The following is a 16,583-nucleotide window of genomic DNA, read 5'->3' as shown; positions in this document are numbered from 1 at the left end:
AAAATGGGACCCAAATATTAAACTTTACTACTCGTCCTGTAAAGAACAGATTAATTAAAGTGAGAATCAGTCGAAACGTGACTGCACTGCTGTTAATTATATGATATGGGCAATGTTCTGACGGAGTCTTTCGTTACTTAGGAGCATATTAAAGGTTTTGCATTGCCCTGCACCACGCAGAGTGGGGCAAAACTTACAATGAGATTTATCAAGCCACGCATGGCCACCCTACACAGCTTAGTAATTCTAGTGTAGTGCAAGTTGCTGCCTTGCGTTATACTGCATGGTGAGGGCGTTCCCACACAGTCAAACTTATTCAGAATAATTCCCAGATTTACCAGAGTGTTTTACCTGGGAATCTCAAAATTGTATGCCTTCCCCAATACTTTTCCTGATTGTTTCCTCTTTCTCCATGTGCTGCATTCTGCATCACACTTAGAATGAGCACAATGCCTCGGAGGACTGATTAGAAAGAGCAAAATGCCTCTGAGGCCTATTTTGTGCAAGCAGGTGCCCCTTCCTGCACAAAAACAATCATGCTTATAACACAGGCACACTTGCACCATAGTGCAAGGGGGCCTCAGTTAGCGCTAGGCAGCACATTGTGCGAAGGCAGAGGGCAAGGGTGCTTTCATAATGTAAAATGCTCTGCATTACTGCCCTTCCCACGCAGCACAGCAAGGTGGCTTGGTTTTTTCAGGACTTCTGTCATTGAGATAGATGGAAAAGTCAATCAGCCCAAGCTGAGCAGGTTGCTTTGTAATGAAAAGGGCAGAGCCTGTTGCGTAAAAGAAGAAAACATTGTCTTCTGATCGAATCAAAGAGGTTTTCCATACCAAATTAATTTTTAACCCAGTTGTGGTTTGTATAGGAGCACAGGCACTTAAGGAACTCTGTAAAGGGTGCTCTACTGATCTCCTACTATTGGCACATTAAAGTAAGATTCCTCCCCTAAAATCTGGTGAAATAAATTGGATGGTGTGCCAGCATGTTGCATTTTTCACTCTTCGGTGACTTATTTGTTGCTCTCAAATCCAGAATGGGTTGAACTACTCTTCTTTTGCTCAAAAAGTATCTTCAGCGTATGTCTTTCTTGTATACCGTGGACTTTCTTCTTCACCGACTTGATTTAAGAGTTCCTACTTTGTTTCTGAGCTGTTATACATATTGATGTTTGGTGTTTATGGGGTTCTACTTATGTAGGAGTAGGCTTGAGGCCAGTCTTCACAATAGACAGCGCTCTATTGTCATTGCAGATGTTTCACCCTCTTTCAGATGTGTGGATATGCTCTTCCTGCTTGCTGGAGTGAGAAATAGTGACATAGCAAGGGAAACACATTATCTAGAAGATTGCTGGTCTTTCTTTGTGGCAGTTGAGGACTGTTGGCCTCTTTTGGGGTTTGATCAACAAATGTGGGAACCTATAGTGATACTATGTTCTTGTTGCTGCTGTTGTGATGCCAAGCGACAGTAGTATGGCTAAACCTACTGATAAGGTCTCGTCTCAGATTGCCAGTAGTGAGATAGAGACAATTTCATGCGTGTCTTGGGGTCTTCTTCTTTGAAGGTGCCTGCCTTCATTTCCATTTTATAGTCTTTACATTGGCCAAACAGATGACTCTCTTGCTCCACCTCAGGATCTACTTATGTTGGATTAGACTAAGGAGAACACCTCATGCACAGACCACAGAACTATTAATTGGTGGATAGACCTGCCACAGGATCACTGACACAATATTGAAAACAGCAATATTGTGATATAGAAATATATCAAAAATACAGATTTCAAAAATATTTGTTCCAAATAATTATAATGGTAAGTAAAATAATATTGGAAAAAATAGCATTTCATACTATTGTTAAACAAAAATAAAAGTAAATCATACATTTTTTAATATAACATTTAAATAATATAAATTAAATGTGATTAATACTATATCTGAATATATACTTATATAAACGTGTGTGTGTGTGTGTGTGTATATATATATATATATATACACATACATATTTATAATTAACACTAACAATATTTATTTTACCCATGTTAATTTTTTGGGTTATTTTTTAAATGTACTACTATAAAAACACACATTATACTACATATATATATGTGTGTTTTTATATATATATATATATATATATATACATACACACACATATATATGAAACAAATATTAAATCAACTGCAAAACATTAAATTACCAAATTAAATATAAAAAAAACTAGAAAATCCATCCCCAAAATACATTTACTAAATATATATAAACAAATAATACCAAATTATACAAATAAACAATAATATACATTTAAACAATATTAAGAAAAGTAATGGAGTCCAGGAATAATAGATATAGTATTCCCACTACAGTTTATGCAACAGTAGTGAAAGCGTAGACTTATAGACGTTAAATTTACTATTCCCACCCCAGTCTGTGCAACAGTAGGGAAAGCGTTGAACTTCGAGCGGTAATAATTACTATTCCCACACCAGTCTGTTGAACAGTAGGGAAATCACTGGACTTCGGATGGATTAGATTTGCTATTTCCACTCCAGTCTGTGCAACTGTATGTATTCACTTCAAACACATAATATATTTTAATAATGGTATTAGTTTACAACATATAAAAAACTTTTAATACAAACATTAACCGAAAAAAGATTATATATATATATAAATAAACAATTACACAATTTAAATCAGTAAACAAGTTAATGATTGTCAATTTAAAAAGTTATATATTTATTACTTAATTAACTTCCCATAAACTACACTCAAAAACCCAGCAGCCCATACTTAAAAAAAATATTAAAATAAATATGAACACAATTAAAAGTAAGAACCAATTACATTATTAATACATTGTTTTGAATTAACTTCCCACCTTATACCCCTACAAACTCAGCAGTCAGCAACTACTATATAACTTAATATAATTATTACACAATTTATATAATTAATAAATTGTTAATTATACTTAACTTACCACCCTATATCCCTACAAACCTAGCAACCCCCCACAACGCTATAAATTACTATTAGCAAATAAACATTGACAACTACAAACTATATTTAAAAATCTTATGCATTATACAAACAATAACACAAAATTAAGCTGAATTAAATCACAATTAGAAAACAATATTTTTTAGTTATATTATTGAAAATGATATTCTTGACGATATATTACTTCCTTAAAAATCAATATTTTTGACGATATTTCTGTATCATATTTAAACCTCTGTATTTTGTCTAATACACCTGCCACAGCTACACATTAAATATTTTGTTTCAAATACATTTCCCTTCGTTTATCCCCTCCAGGAAGTCATGCCTATCTTCACCAAGCAGCTGCCTGCACTCTGTTCATTGCACCCCAAAATTCTAACACATCTCCCAAGTAGTGCTGCTGAAAAAAAAACCTACTTTGGGAGCAGTAGCCAACATTCAACAGAACATTTTTAGCTGCATCCACTTTGTAACTTTTTTGTGTGTGCTGGGGCGAAAGCTGAAGCATGCTAGGAAATCTCTTGGCTCCTGTGACAATGGCCGCATCTGGTGGATAGTCTCTTTCATGAAATGAAGTGTCTTTTTGCAAAGCACAAAATTCAAAAGATCAGTGTTTTATATTGCTGCTTTAGAGGTAGGAGTCTCCATAGAGATCTCCAGCACTGGCTTCAAAAGCCTCTATCACAGGTTTCGACCAAGGTCTGACCTGTGGTGCCATAAAGATCAAGAAAAAAACCTGTTGGTGTCTTAGAAGGTGAAAATATCTTCCACTGGTAAAATACCATTTGGTTACTTAGGAGAAAACACTTGACTGTATCCATCTTCCAGGAGAACCTGCTCCTCTTTTTTTCTGTCTCTCAAATGAATTTGTAATCTTTCCCACCTTGTAGTTCCGATTTAAGCCTCAATTTCACGGGCTCCTGTTTGCAAAAGGTGAACACTACTTTCACGTGAGAGAAGACTGGTTCTTGAAATGAATTACTGAAAAATAAATTATAACACTGATGGACAAACTATCTGAGGAGCCATACTGCGTAAGTGTTTGAGAAACTGCCATAGCATATCATGTTTTGAAGCCTGTTAGGGCTGGTCAAAATAATTAGTCTCAATTTGCTTTCTCATTGGAGATGAAAGCACACATGAGGCTTATTTGGCATGTGCGAAAGACATCTGTTCCCCTGACTTTTCAGTAGTCAAGCATTTCTCAGGTGGTCCCAGATAGAGGTCCCCTTTGTCAGACACATGGGGGCATATTTATACTCCGTTTGCGCCGAATTTGCGTTGTTTTTTCGACGCAAATTCGACGCAAAACTAACTCCATATTTATACTTTGGCGTTAGACACGTCTAGCGCCAAAGTTCATGGAGTTAGCGTCATTTTTTGGCGTGAACACCTTCCTTGCGTTAATGAGATGCAAGGTAGGTGTTCCAGTCTTTAAAAAATGACTCCCAGGCATGTGCGTGGTATTTATACTCCCGGGCAAAAATCACGCCCGGGAGTGGGCGGGGCAAAAAACCCCGCATTTGCGCCTCTTTTTAACGCCTGGGTCAGGGCAGGCGTTAAGGGACCTGTGGGCTCAGAATGAGCCCAGAGGTGCCCTCCCCTGCCCCCAGGGACACCCCCTGCCACCCTTGCCCACCCCAGGAGGACACCCAAGGATGGAGGGACCCATCCCAGGGAAGAAAAGGTAAGTTGTGGTAAGTATTTTTAAAAAAAAAAATTGTGGCATAGGGGGGCCTGATTTGTGCCCCCCTACATGCCACTATGCCCAATGACCATGCCCAGGGGACAGAAGTCCCCTGGGCATGGCCATTGGGCAAGGGGGCATGACTCCTGTCTTTGCTAAGACAGGAGTCATGTTAATGGCGTCTGGGCGCCCAAAAAAAATGGCGCAAATCGGGTTAAGACGATTTTTTTGCCTCAGCCTGACTTGCCCCATTTTGGGACGCCCAAACGGCATTTTTCCCTACGCCGGCGCTGCCTGGTGTACGTCATTTTTTTTCACGCACACCTGGCAGCGCCGGTCGGCTAACGCCATTCAATAAATACGGCGCCCGCATGGCGCTTCAGAATGGCGTTAGCCGGCGCTAATTTTTTGGGCGCTAAACTGCGTTAGCGCAGTTTTGCGTCAAAAAGTATAAATATGGCCCATGGTGTTTTGAAAATAAGTGCCTTAGCACTGTAGATATTTTGATGTACGTGGTCATGAACAGCCCCATGAGGGACATGCTTGATGGTTTCATATACAGACACTATATTATACATATGTATATCTATAAACAAAGCTAAGGAAACAACAATATTATTATGAATCGCTCTAGATATGGAGAGAGGAGGCAAAATCACACAACAAAGAACTTACATTTATATTACCAACATGCTATTTGGGCTTACGACAACAGAAAGCAAGATTGCTTGCTCACCCACTGCTCTGCTGATAGTACTGGATTTTCAAGAAACCTCATTAGTGAATATTGCATTTGAAATGTAGTTGTGAAATCTGTTGGCATGAAGTGACCAGGTAGAATTGTCACTGATATTCAGTTATAATGTTTTCAAGCAGTTTATTTGGGGTTTTCTTTGGAATCCAGTAGGTTTTCCTTGAGTACAGGTTTCATTGGGAAAATATACAGAGGCAATTTTCTGTTTGGCCTCCTAACTTGCTTTTTACAGACATCTCCTGGTCACTCATTTTCATAAATCAAGGTGATTTGCATGAAGGATGCTACCTGTACCTTAGGGTCTCCCTGGAACAGAACTTGTGAATGATGATATTAAAGCCCGGTTTAAACACAGATGAGCCGCAACTTGCTTGCACATATTTCTTTTAATTTTCTGTTTGTGAATGCAGAGTTTCACATCCACAGAAGGTAAATGAGACTTGTGCTTAATGTTTCTGCTAGTGAATATGGGAAGATTCATACTGTAAATAGATGTGATAAATTATTATAGTTTCAGTTTTTACCTCAATTCCATGCTAGAAATAGGACATCAAAGTATTTTGCTGATTTTATGCAGGCAGTTGAGTGCTTATCATTATTCCCAGTTAATGCTATTGTAAATCATCCATTTAAACAGGTTCCTTGAGGAGTATGTTGAGGTGCAGGACATGTTTCAAGGACAAGAGCCCTACGACAAGGGTATCCTGTGGGTAGGAAGGTAAACTTCTTAGATGGATCAGGGGTGTGAATTGGCAGACCAACATTTGAAATGGTGTTAAAGTTTACTGCAAGTCGGCATCTTCAAAGATTTTTAGATTTCATCCTGGCACAATTGTGTTATTTAGGTACTGTACAGTCATGACCACCGTTGCACAAGATGTTTAATCCAATTGGGAATAGAAACCTTCTTTATATAAAGTTCTTTTAAAATGTAAATAGGATGAAAAACCTAGAAGAAAATGGGTCATGGTAAATCTAGACATGGTCCATTTTGGTAATTAAAAAGACATTATAAAAAGATGTGTGTGTTCCTGAATCCTGCACAGTAGTGCAGACATTCATTTTCATGATGATTTTCAAGTACTCTTTCGTTGCTGGTCTTTGGTTGTAGTTTAGTTTATTTGTTTACATTCCACTACGTTGGAATGTGAATCTTCGCTGTTGCCCCCACTGGGACTGCAGCTCTCTCCCTAATCCTCCATCTGCCACCACTCTTTCTCCGCTGTTCACTGACGAGAAAAAATGGAGAAACAAACACAGATAGCGGCTATTATTTTGGTTACTGTCATTTAAACTCTTTCTCACTAAGCAAGTGCCTGAGTCATTTGGAAGGCACAGGCCTGCAAGAACTAAGCTGGTGCTTCAGAGCAGATTCTGATAGTGTGATCTGCTAGCAAGAGCCATCTAAACTGCAGCCATCGCAAAAATGTTTCACCACCTGCAACCGAACCCCATGTTCATCTGTGCACCTGTTTTGAGCACCACAGCTCACCATGCAGACCAAGTCCCCATTGTGTGCGCTGCTGCAGTGCCTTGAGTGCACACACCGCTCAGGCCAGCTTTAGTAGCTTGTAGCTTGCAGCTTGCACTGGTGGGGTCCCTTGGATACCTTTACTCATTGATAGCTTGCACAATTGCGGCTGCTGCATCTGCTCTTGCTGTGCAAGGGAAGTCTGCACTGCTGCCATTCACGTTGAATCGTTTCTATGTGGAGAAGTTTGCACCTACACTGTACGTATTAAAATTGCACCTTGTTTTGCAGCTCACTTTGATGCATCTATTCTGTGTGGACATAGGATGCATGGGCAGCCGATTCCCACATTTTGTGTGTGAATCTATTTGACACCCCTGCTGCGCAATCGTGTGCTTTACCCTGTTCTGTGTCTGGGAGAAGCTCGCAATTTGTTTGCCAAGTGGTAAATCTGTGATGTGCCTTTCTAGTGCTTGAAAAACATCGTGCTCAATTTAACACCTATCCTGTACTTGACAGAATAGTGGGGTAGTTACACTTGGGTAGTGGTGTTCCAACTAGCTAATTCGAGAGTTTATAGGCATCAGAAGAAGTGTGGTTTTCCAGCATCACTTCCCATCTCACTGAAGCTCCAAGACACACTGAGCATTTTCCCTCTGAATGGTACATGGGTGCATGCTCCAAGAACAGGCCCATGTGCACCACACTCGTTGAGGAGTGTGGTACTACAGCTTGAGCGAGCATTGCACTACAGGACTTCAAGAAGTAACAGCAGCTGGCAAATGCACACGCCTTTCACTATTGCACCCGTCTCCAAGATGTATTTTTCCTTACACAATCTGTGCACTTGGTGGAAACTCAGCTCTCTTGGTTCATTCTTTTAGAGGGGGCTTTTGGTGAGTTCTATCACATATCCTGAAATTGCCCAAACAGTGTATCTTTGGCACGTATTGCTAGATGGATTAAAGCAGTCGTAAAAGAGACAGGAGTGAAGCATTCTCTCATTAAGGCGCATCCATTAGGGACTGTTATGTGACTGAAGTTTTTTTTTTTCTAATCACAGGAGGAACTTAGAAGAGATTATGAAGGCTGCAGATTGGTCTAATGCACATATGTTCAGAAAGTTCTTTTTTAAACAAAATTAACTTTAAAATGATACCAACATTTTCACAGATGTCCCAAGGAGCCTTCTCAAGGAGCACCCATCTTGGATTTGATTCACCTGTCCATACTCGTGAGTAGGACTACCAATCAACTAACCCATGATAGGCATCCTTACCTTCCTAAAGCTTTGTTTTAACATTATTATCAAAACTGCTCTCCAATCTAAAGTGATGCTGAAATATGAACACCACAACTCACATCCAATCAACCCCTTAATACATTCTATAAATTGGAACTACACACTTTCACTCATGCCATACTCTTTCCAAACCAAACCCTCATTCATAAAACAGCTTTTTCAAAATAAGCTACCTTAAAATATACTTATCTCTCAGCAGAGTAGCAAACAAAAGAGGAAGGGCAGAAGGTGTTCATTAAGGGGTTCCAATGTTCTTTAATGGGCTGCAGAGTAGTGAACAAAAGATGTTATGCATGATGCTAGCCTCTAATCTGGACATAAAGTCCAAATACTGTTCCTCCACAGATGAGCTAACCAAACTCTGATGCTTACTTCACAGCTTCATCACTGTGCTGTAAATGTAAACTCAGTGAGGTACAGAGCAGCAGCACTTGTGGAAAACTGAGTCACAGCTTCCCTCTTCGTTGCAGTTACAATGTACTTTATAGCTGCTTGGATAACCACATCCAATTTTTCTTTCCTGGACGACTGAGGATTTGTTTCCACTTTAAGAGGCTCTGGGGCCGAAGCAAACTACAGTTGTTGGGTCCTCCTTGCATGCAGACCTTTTCCAATCTTGAGCCTTAATGGTACTATGCCAATATGTCGTAAAGACTTTGCTGGCTTTGCCAGGTGCATCTAACTCAACGGACAGCAGCGTAAGCCTTCACATGTGTGGTCCTAAAGTGCCACCTCTCCCCAACCATCCCATCCAGCATACAGTGGTGAATGGATTTTGTGATCGTTCATACCAGCCGTTTCCATGAAGATATTCCCATTCCGATTCTCCAATAACATGTTTATTGCATGGTTTACATTCTTATCTGAGGCTTATTAACCTTTTGAGAAATCACAATAACTATAAAATGTTGCAGATGCCCATATTGGAAAGTCGATAAACACACAATAAAAAGTATGTTTTTAAATTAATAGGCGCATAAATATAGGACATGCAATGTTATGATAAAGTCGATGGGAAATTTAGTTTAATAAAAAAGTTCATTTTAATTGGCTGCTGTTAAGTTTACAATAATAAACAGCAAAGAAGGGAAAGCCTAATCCTCGCCTTTGTGTCCTTCACAGAATTGAAAATTCTTGACTCATTGGATACTGAAAGACTAAAACATTTTCTAGCTAATGAGTCAAGAATGGCAATTCTGTGAAGGACACGGAGGTAAGGATTAGGCTTTCCCTTCTTTGCGGTTTATTATTGTAAACTTGACAGCAGCGAATTAGTCTTTCAGTATCCAGGAGGTCCTTCACTGGAGCCCCTTTCCTGGGGAGAAGGGAGCAGTATCATCCTTCCCACAGTTCAAAGCCGCCCTGAAAACTCATGTCATTAGACTAAAGCTCCACTGAGGATGACCCGACTATACCCTTCCTCGCCAATTCCAAAATGAGGCTTCTTGCCCCAACAGAATAGGGTACATGATGCGTGCTATGCCACAAACATTGTCCATGTCTATCAACTCAGCATTCGGCTATATCCCGACTCCACCCTACTCACCTGCCCTCCCAATCAAGGTACCATATCTGATATGTTCTCTTGTAAGTTTTCAGTTTAGACATTCCGGTAACACAATACAATATCATAAAAATACTCAAATTACAGTCATTTATTTTCACATCCAACAAGTATAATTTACATTGGAATCTGCATGAAGTCCGGAAAAGTCCCTCAGCTGTCCATTCCTCTCTGCTCATAGACGATTCCAATAGTCATTGACAAAATATAGACTTGTACAAAATACTGTTGAATAGTTGACATTATGCGCTGTGCATTAACCCCCTACACAGCACTAGTAGTAATAGAAAAATATTGGTCATCTTTCTATTTAAAAAAACAGCAAATACATAGGACTATCAGCCTATAGGGAAATTGAGGCACTTGACTGACTACTAAAGTCTTGGTGTCCGAGTCATGCTGTCTGGGTAACTCACGATTTTCTTATAGGCAAGCCACAGTGACAAGATATGTTACAGTTCTTGAAGTGCAGCACTTATGAATACAAGAATAGTTGCAAAATATTTTTTCAAGACTCCGGCCAGCTACCGAACTTCGGTGAAGACCTCAGATGTGCTTGTCAAACCATATCTTTGAAACAATAAAACCACAAGACATCTAAGTGGGCTAAAAGGCTTATTTTACAAGCATTTGTATTGTGCACTTCACCCGCTTGTACAGTGCTATAGTGCTTTAGAAGTTTGAGAACCCCTTACTCTGTTTTTTTTCATTTCTCTCTCTACTTTTAAACCAAAGCTCACAGGCTCAGACACAGACGGAAGGTTCCACTCGGCCTTTTAGGCACTAAAAGGGCCACGGTCAAGAAAGACACCATGACAAAATACAATGTATACAGTGTATTTTCCATGAGTTTTGGAGATGCAAGAAGGGAGTTGTCACCGTGCAGAGACCCTGCAAATGGACTTCAGTTCTATCATAAATTGTTTGAGACCTACAGATGGCAAATTTTCTGGGTTCATCCAGTATGGCAAACAGACTCTAGGACTGGTAGGATACAAGAATGCATCTGAATTACCCCTATTCTGTTTCATAACAAAATGCTTGTGACCAAAGAGCGTTTTTTGAATCTAGCACCAGAAGGCAACCATCTTCAAAAGACAAGTGAACTTATAACTTCATTTTGACTTGTGACCCATTTAGTAACTTATTTTGGGTGTGTGTACAATTTATTTAATGAGATCAAGTTGCTAAGATACAAACATTTGTGTTTTTTTTTTTTTACATTTGCTCTTATGCAGATCAATATGACTGCACAAGAACAGATGTTGTAAAAAATAAAGACCGATAAAGTAGTTTAATTTTAACAATGCTAAACCTGAAGTGATAGTTTAGAGTGTCGTAGGTTGGGCGAGGGGAGCATCTATGGAATTAATCATATTATCCCCACTGCAAAGCACTAAAATAGTAGATTTCCTACAAAAAGGAGCCTGTACCTACTTCATAGCTTACGGCTTGGATTATATCTATTTTGCACCAAACAGCCACTGGAAAACCTGCAATTGTCTTTTTGTAACAGTCAACTTATTTTCTTTCAGTTGTAGGTTGTGACAAACGTCAGTGCAAAATTCCCCCCAAAATGGTGTAGATTGAAATAATCTGGGGACTTGTGTTACAATCATTTTAAGATTTGCGAGGTAACAGTTTTAACAGCATTTTATCCCCGGGTTTGAAAGCTGAAGTATTTTTAGGTGAGTAAAATGCATCTGTGCTTTAAAGGCATGATTATTTTAATTGACCCCTACTTTCTAGTGCTATCATAAATTACATCAAGGAACTTTATCTGAAGCAGGGGTCATGCAATTCTACCATTCATATTTAAGCAATCACGAGCTAGCACGGAACCAATCAGATCACGTTTAAAGAACATTTTGCTAAGCCCCAAACTTTGAGCCCACCCAGCCATAGATGTTATAGATGTCTTATAAACCGGCACCAAATAAGAATAACCCAGGCTGAGTTGAAGCCTACCAGTTAATGAAAAAGCCAATCTTGTTTTACCTGATTCATAATAGTAGAAGCAAAAAGGCTTGTGTGAACACACGAGGGTGTCTTGTAGTGATGAACATAATAATCCATTCTCTATTTATGAGAACACTCATTTCTGTTTTCCATCATATGCAGAAAGAACTCTTATTACAGCCAGAAAGAGATAATTAAACTCTGCTCTGTGGCTTCGGTGTAGTCTTCCTGAAATTCCGAGATATGGAGGCACCGACAGAAGATTCAAAACAATGCCAGTCAAAAAACTAATCCCACTGATACCAGCTGTCACCTGCAAGCACTGGTCTGCTAGCCTGAATGCCAATGTCCACATTCAAAACCTCTTCATCTCATAACACTGGTGGTATCTCACAGAGAAAGGCACAGTCCAGGAAGAGAGAACCAGTGTTCTAAAGGCACAATCAGCCATAAAACGTGAGGATACTATTTCTTTCATCAGTCGGAGGCATCTAAAGGAAAAAACTCTTCCTCCGAAGTCCAGTCCTATAAACTAATTTCCATATTGCAAAATAATATATCGTCAGGATTAATTTTAGTGCTAAGGCGCTCCGTGACTGGCTTGCTTTGGTTATGTGCTGCAGTTCACATGGTAATAGCAGATTCCGGTTTCAAGTCACAGAATCCTTCTTCCTTCGGAAGGGTGATTTAAATTTTCTCCAAAGAGTGCTGCGAGGTTTGGATTTCCGTTCCATGGCCAGCGCTGCCTCCTTCTCCTTCCTGCGGATCTCCCGCACTAAAGCGTGGAACACGTCATCAATGTACGACCGGTAGGCAGCTGAAGTTTCAAAGAAGGGGCAACTGAACTCCCTGGCTAGGGATGTGCCTGCTTCTTTGGAGACCTGTAACACAAAAAAACTGTCACTTAGGTATGCTCCATCAAAACGCTTTTTGGCTCTCAAACTAGATGCAAATATTAACAGAACCAAAAAATAAAGAAATTCCAGGAGAGCAATGCAACCAAGAAAATAAGTTCAGGGGGTGGGTGCAGGGGCTTGTATTGTATTTCAGCTTGGTGGATTTTTGGGGGGCAGACAGACAGTAGCATCATACATAAATCGTATTTACTTTTTCTGACAATTACTCCCATTGTTCCATCTCTCCAAGACAAGACATTTTCCCCCATTTTAAAGTGTGAGAGAGCCGGGAATGAGTGGATTTGTTTCTGCAAGTAATGGTGGCCTTAAGCTTTATAAACTTCCATATTCTACAGAAACATATTTTTTCCTTTGTTTAAACTCAAAATGTTCGAGAATTGGTCCAGCGGAATAACTGTCGCAGCCCCCCCCCCAAAAAAAAACAACAACTGGGTAAGGCAAGATATCTAAGGATGAGGCATTTGCAGTGTGAACATAGTATTCACAAGCAGAATCACTGGGAAATGCAATGTATACTGTACAGAGCTCTGATCGTCTGAGTATTCGACCAGGCACACAAATTTCCCATATTCATAACCAAAATGTAGTATTCTCTGTCCATGCGTAAAAAGCTTCAGTTCCACGCGCCTATTTAAGTATATTCGAATTCACACACAAGTTTACCTAAGTTCTATATATACAAAGTCCTGCCAGAAGCTAGATATTCACTTAAGTTTAGGCATTTTCTTAAGGGGCTCTCTAGATGACACCCAGTGGAGTGCTCACACAATCAGAACTTTCTACAGCGCACATTCCATTTCCCAGTCATCCTACAGAGGCATTTTCTAGTCACACAGCAAATGCCTCACATCCAAATAACAAAGAAGGCTTAGGAACAAGAGGTTACACTTGGTAAAATACAGCGGCCCAGTATACTGGTTTGATATACAAATAATCAATCTGAACAAACCTTGAACCTTTGATGACTTACTAACCACACAAAGAAAAACTGGCTTTAGTCCAAAATTTACATAAAAACTGAAATCAGTCTTTTTGAATCACAGACTAATTAAAGCTTGCTCGTAGACAGAACAATTATTTATTACTTCGTCCCTCTTCCACCTCACATTCCCAATTTACATCCTGTCAGGAAAAAAGATCATTAGCCTCAACATTTACAACAATCTTTGCCTCCTCTGTTGCCCAAAAAGTATACTCCTTCCTTCTAAGCCACTTGTCCTGCTTTTCAGTTCCCCAGTAATACAACCTGTAATACAACCCGAAGCTCGATGACCCTGCATTATGCTTAAGTCTATTTTATTTAACGGAGACTAAAGACAGCATTACCCGATTGTTGTAGAAGCTAATGAGATAAATACAGAGCATTATCAAAGATGATTACATTTTATGTCATCAGTAAAGGGAATTGATGATAGATTTCTTCTACTTTACAACTTCGCATGCATGGAATATTGTGGAGTAATGACACACCTAGGGCCTACTGTGTATATTACAGATGTTTTCCTTTCAAGCTCATTTGACATCAACACAATTAAAGACAGACCTGTGAGTTTTGTCAATGCTGGATTAGATAATTAAGTTTGTGCTCCTCTAGGCTTCTCCCATCAGCATGTTTACAACATTGTGTTTTTTTTTTCTTTCTTTTTCGTTAATATGGGCTTTGCAAAAGAGCCTGATGCCCTGATGGACAGGAATCTAATTGGTGTGTTAAAGTGAATACAATGGAACTAAGACTTCAATACAATTGTGTTGTTCTGGTGTGAGCTTTGTCAATTCTATACTCGTCCTCTACTTTGAGACAACAATGGATCTCTGTCATATTCGTGCAGTCCATTCACCCTCCTCCCAACATTCCTCCTTTTTTGAATTAAGTATTTCTGGGATAGCGACCTTCACTAAGATGCACACAAATCTTTTATTTTACTCACCCACATCCATGTTGAGAGGTTTGCAGCTGTTGGAAGTTGAGGCAGCCTAGTATCATCCCAGCTTATCCTAATGGATTTGAGGGTTGATTAAAGCTTTCAATCACTCTCTACTCTTGCTGGAGTTGAAATGTTGATTTTGGAGTTAAAATGTTGATTAGTTTAATGTTTTCAACATATATGACTTTTTTAATAGCTCTTTCTCTTGATTTGGGAGGCCACATGCTAGCAAATCAAGAAGGGAGAAAATAAGCAGACAGTATGGCAGAAATGTCTAATATTGATGTGAATGACTTTGCTGCGCTGACACTATGAATGGTCTCAAATATGTAAGTTGAGTGAACTGGCCCAATTATTAGATGGGATATCTGCCAATTCAAAACAAGAAATGGAAATGTTAGGTACAATGTTAAGAGGTTAGTCCATTTTCAAGGGTTCATGGATTGAGACACCATTACTCAATGATGGTTACATTTTCTTGATGGAGGACAGTGGGTTAATATGTACTTTAGCTAGGTAGAAGTCGACATTTCTGTTATACGAAAACCCTTATTGTAATTAGTTAATTTTATCATGTCCATGTTTTACTCTTGCTAGAAGTTTGTACAACGTATTAAACTGTGAAGGCTCACAAGGTTCTAGGCATTTCCACTTCTTAGGCAGCAGCGCAAGGTGGAGATAACAAGTTAGGCTTTTTATGGCTATGTCATAAGAATGAAGGCAAATTCTCACCAGTAGGCACAACGGATTAAGTAGATTGGTTTGTTTTTTTGCACATTTGCTGATGATACGATCCAAGTGAAATGCATGCAGATATGTTAACTTATTTTGTAATTATTCTATAAAAGCTTAAGTAGAGAAATCTAACATTGTAATATAATACACAAGACCCCTTTAGTTGCACTAACAGTTACCTGTCGAAGTTGTGAAAGGTCAGATTTGTTCCCAACAAGAACCACAGGAGTATCGTCTGTCCGTCGCACACGGTATATGAGCTGCTTGAATTCCCGCACCTCATGAAAACTGCGACGGTCAGTTATAGAGTAGCAGATAATGAACCCTTCTCCAGCCCTCATATATTGGTCCCTCATTGCTGTAAACTCTGCCTGCATTAAAACAATAAGAATGTTTAAATGGCATCCATAAATAGCATAAGAAAACAAATGTGTACTGTTCTAAATAGAGTGAATTATTGGAATCTGCCAGAGTTCTCCAATGATCTACTCAGAACCCGATTCTATACTTCATATATTTATGAGAAGCCACAAGAACACAAATGACCACACTGGGTGGAAAAACAAAAACAAATCACCAATTGTTAAGATCAGTGAGAAATGGGTCAAAAGCAGGACAATGGATGAATGCTGGTTGGGGGTGGTTCCACTGAACTAGCTATTTTTCTGTATTTGAAGGTCTTGCTTACCGGACAACTTTTAGTGGCCTTAAGGCGAAAACCGCTTGTGGCCCATACCAAATATAATGTAAGTCAGCTTATACCCCGCCAAAATGCTTACCATTGGTTGGCGTTTGTGTCATCTTCTTTTATATGCTTCCTATTTGATGTTCTTCCATTTTCTTCTTGTCCTTACCAATGAGCATAGCTTCTCTGTCATCCTTTTGAACGGAGTACTTGTATCCTTCCACTGCTCAATTTAGGGAAGTACTTTTTTTGTTTTTATTTCAGCTCTTCAGGGAAGTTCATGTTTTTTTCTTGCTTGCTTCCCACCGCTGCACTGATCCTACTTGGTTCCTAAACTTGTCTGACCCGGTTCCAGTTTGGAGAAGTGACCCAAATGTTATAGACGCACAGGGCGGGTTGAAGTAGAGTAAAGAAAAGTTCAGCAACGACTGTCTGGGTTATCACCTCAATGAACACAAGCCAGAAGGCATGGGTGTGACTAACAGTCCATAAAATAATTAAGCTTATTGCAAGACAAAAAAAAAAAACACATTTTAGAGTGTAGAGTGAGGGAAAAGCTTGACGAAATAGAT

At 39.4% G+C, this 16,583-nt stretch overlaps 1 protein-coding gene across 1 annotated transcript in view; it reads right to left on the bottom strand.

Moving 5' to 3' along the window:
* Window positions 1-9,866: 9,866 nt before the first annotated feature.
* RIT1 (Ras like without CAAX 1) overlaps window positions 9,867-16,583 on the bottom strand; it is a 60,589-nt gene continuing 53,872 nt past the window's right edge. The window contains exons 5-6 of the mRNA XM_069218475.1: window positions 15,506-15,697; window positions 9,867-12,630 (exon numbers count right to left, since the gene is read on the bottom strand). Of these exons, the coding sequence (XP_069074576.1) occupies window positions 12,400-12,630; window positions 15,506-15,697 (423 nt within the window). The 3' untranslated portion in view covers window positions 9,867-12,399. The remainder of the gene's footprint in view (window positions 12,631-15,505; window positions 15,698-16,583) is intronic.

Source organism: Pleurodeles waltl, chromosome 12, assembly GCF_031143425.1.
Source record: "Pleurodeles waltl isolate 20211129_DDA chromosome 12, aPleWal1.hap1.20221129, whole genome shotgun sequence".
Classification (NCBI taxonomy): domain Eukaryota; kingdom Metazoa; phylum Chordata; class Amphibia; order Caudata; family Salamandridae; genus Pleurodeles; species Pleurodeles waltl.
The sequence above is the reverse complement of the archived record's forward strand: the minus strand, read 5'-3'. Positions and strand labels throughout refer to the sequence as shown.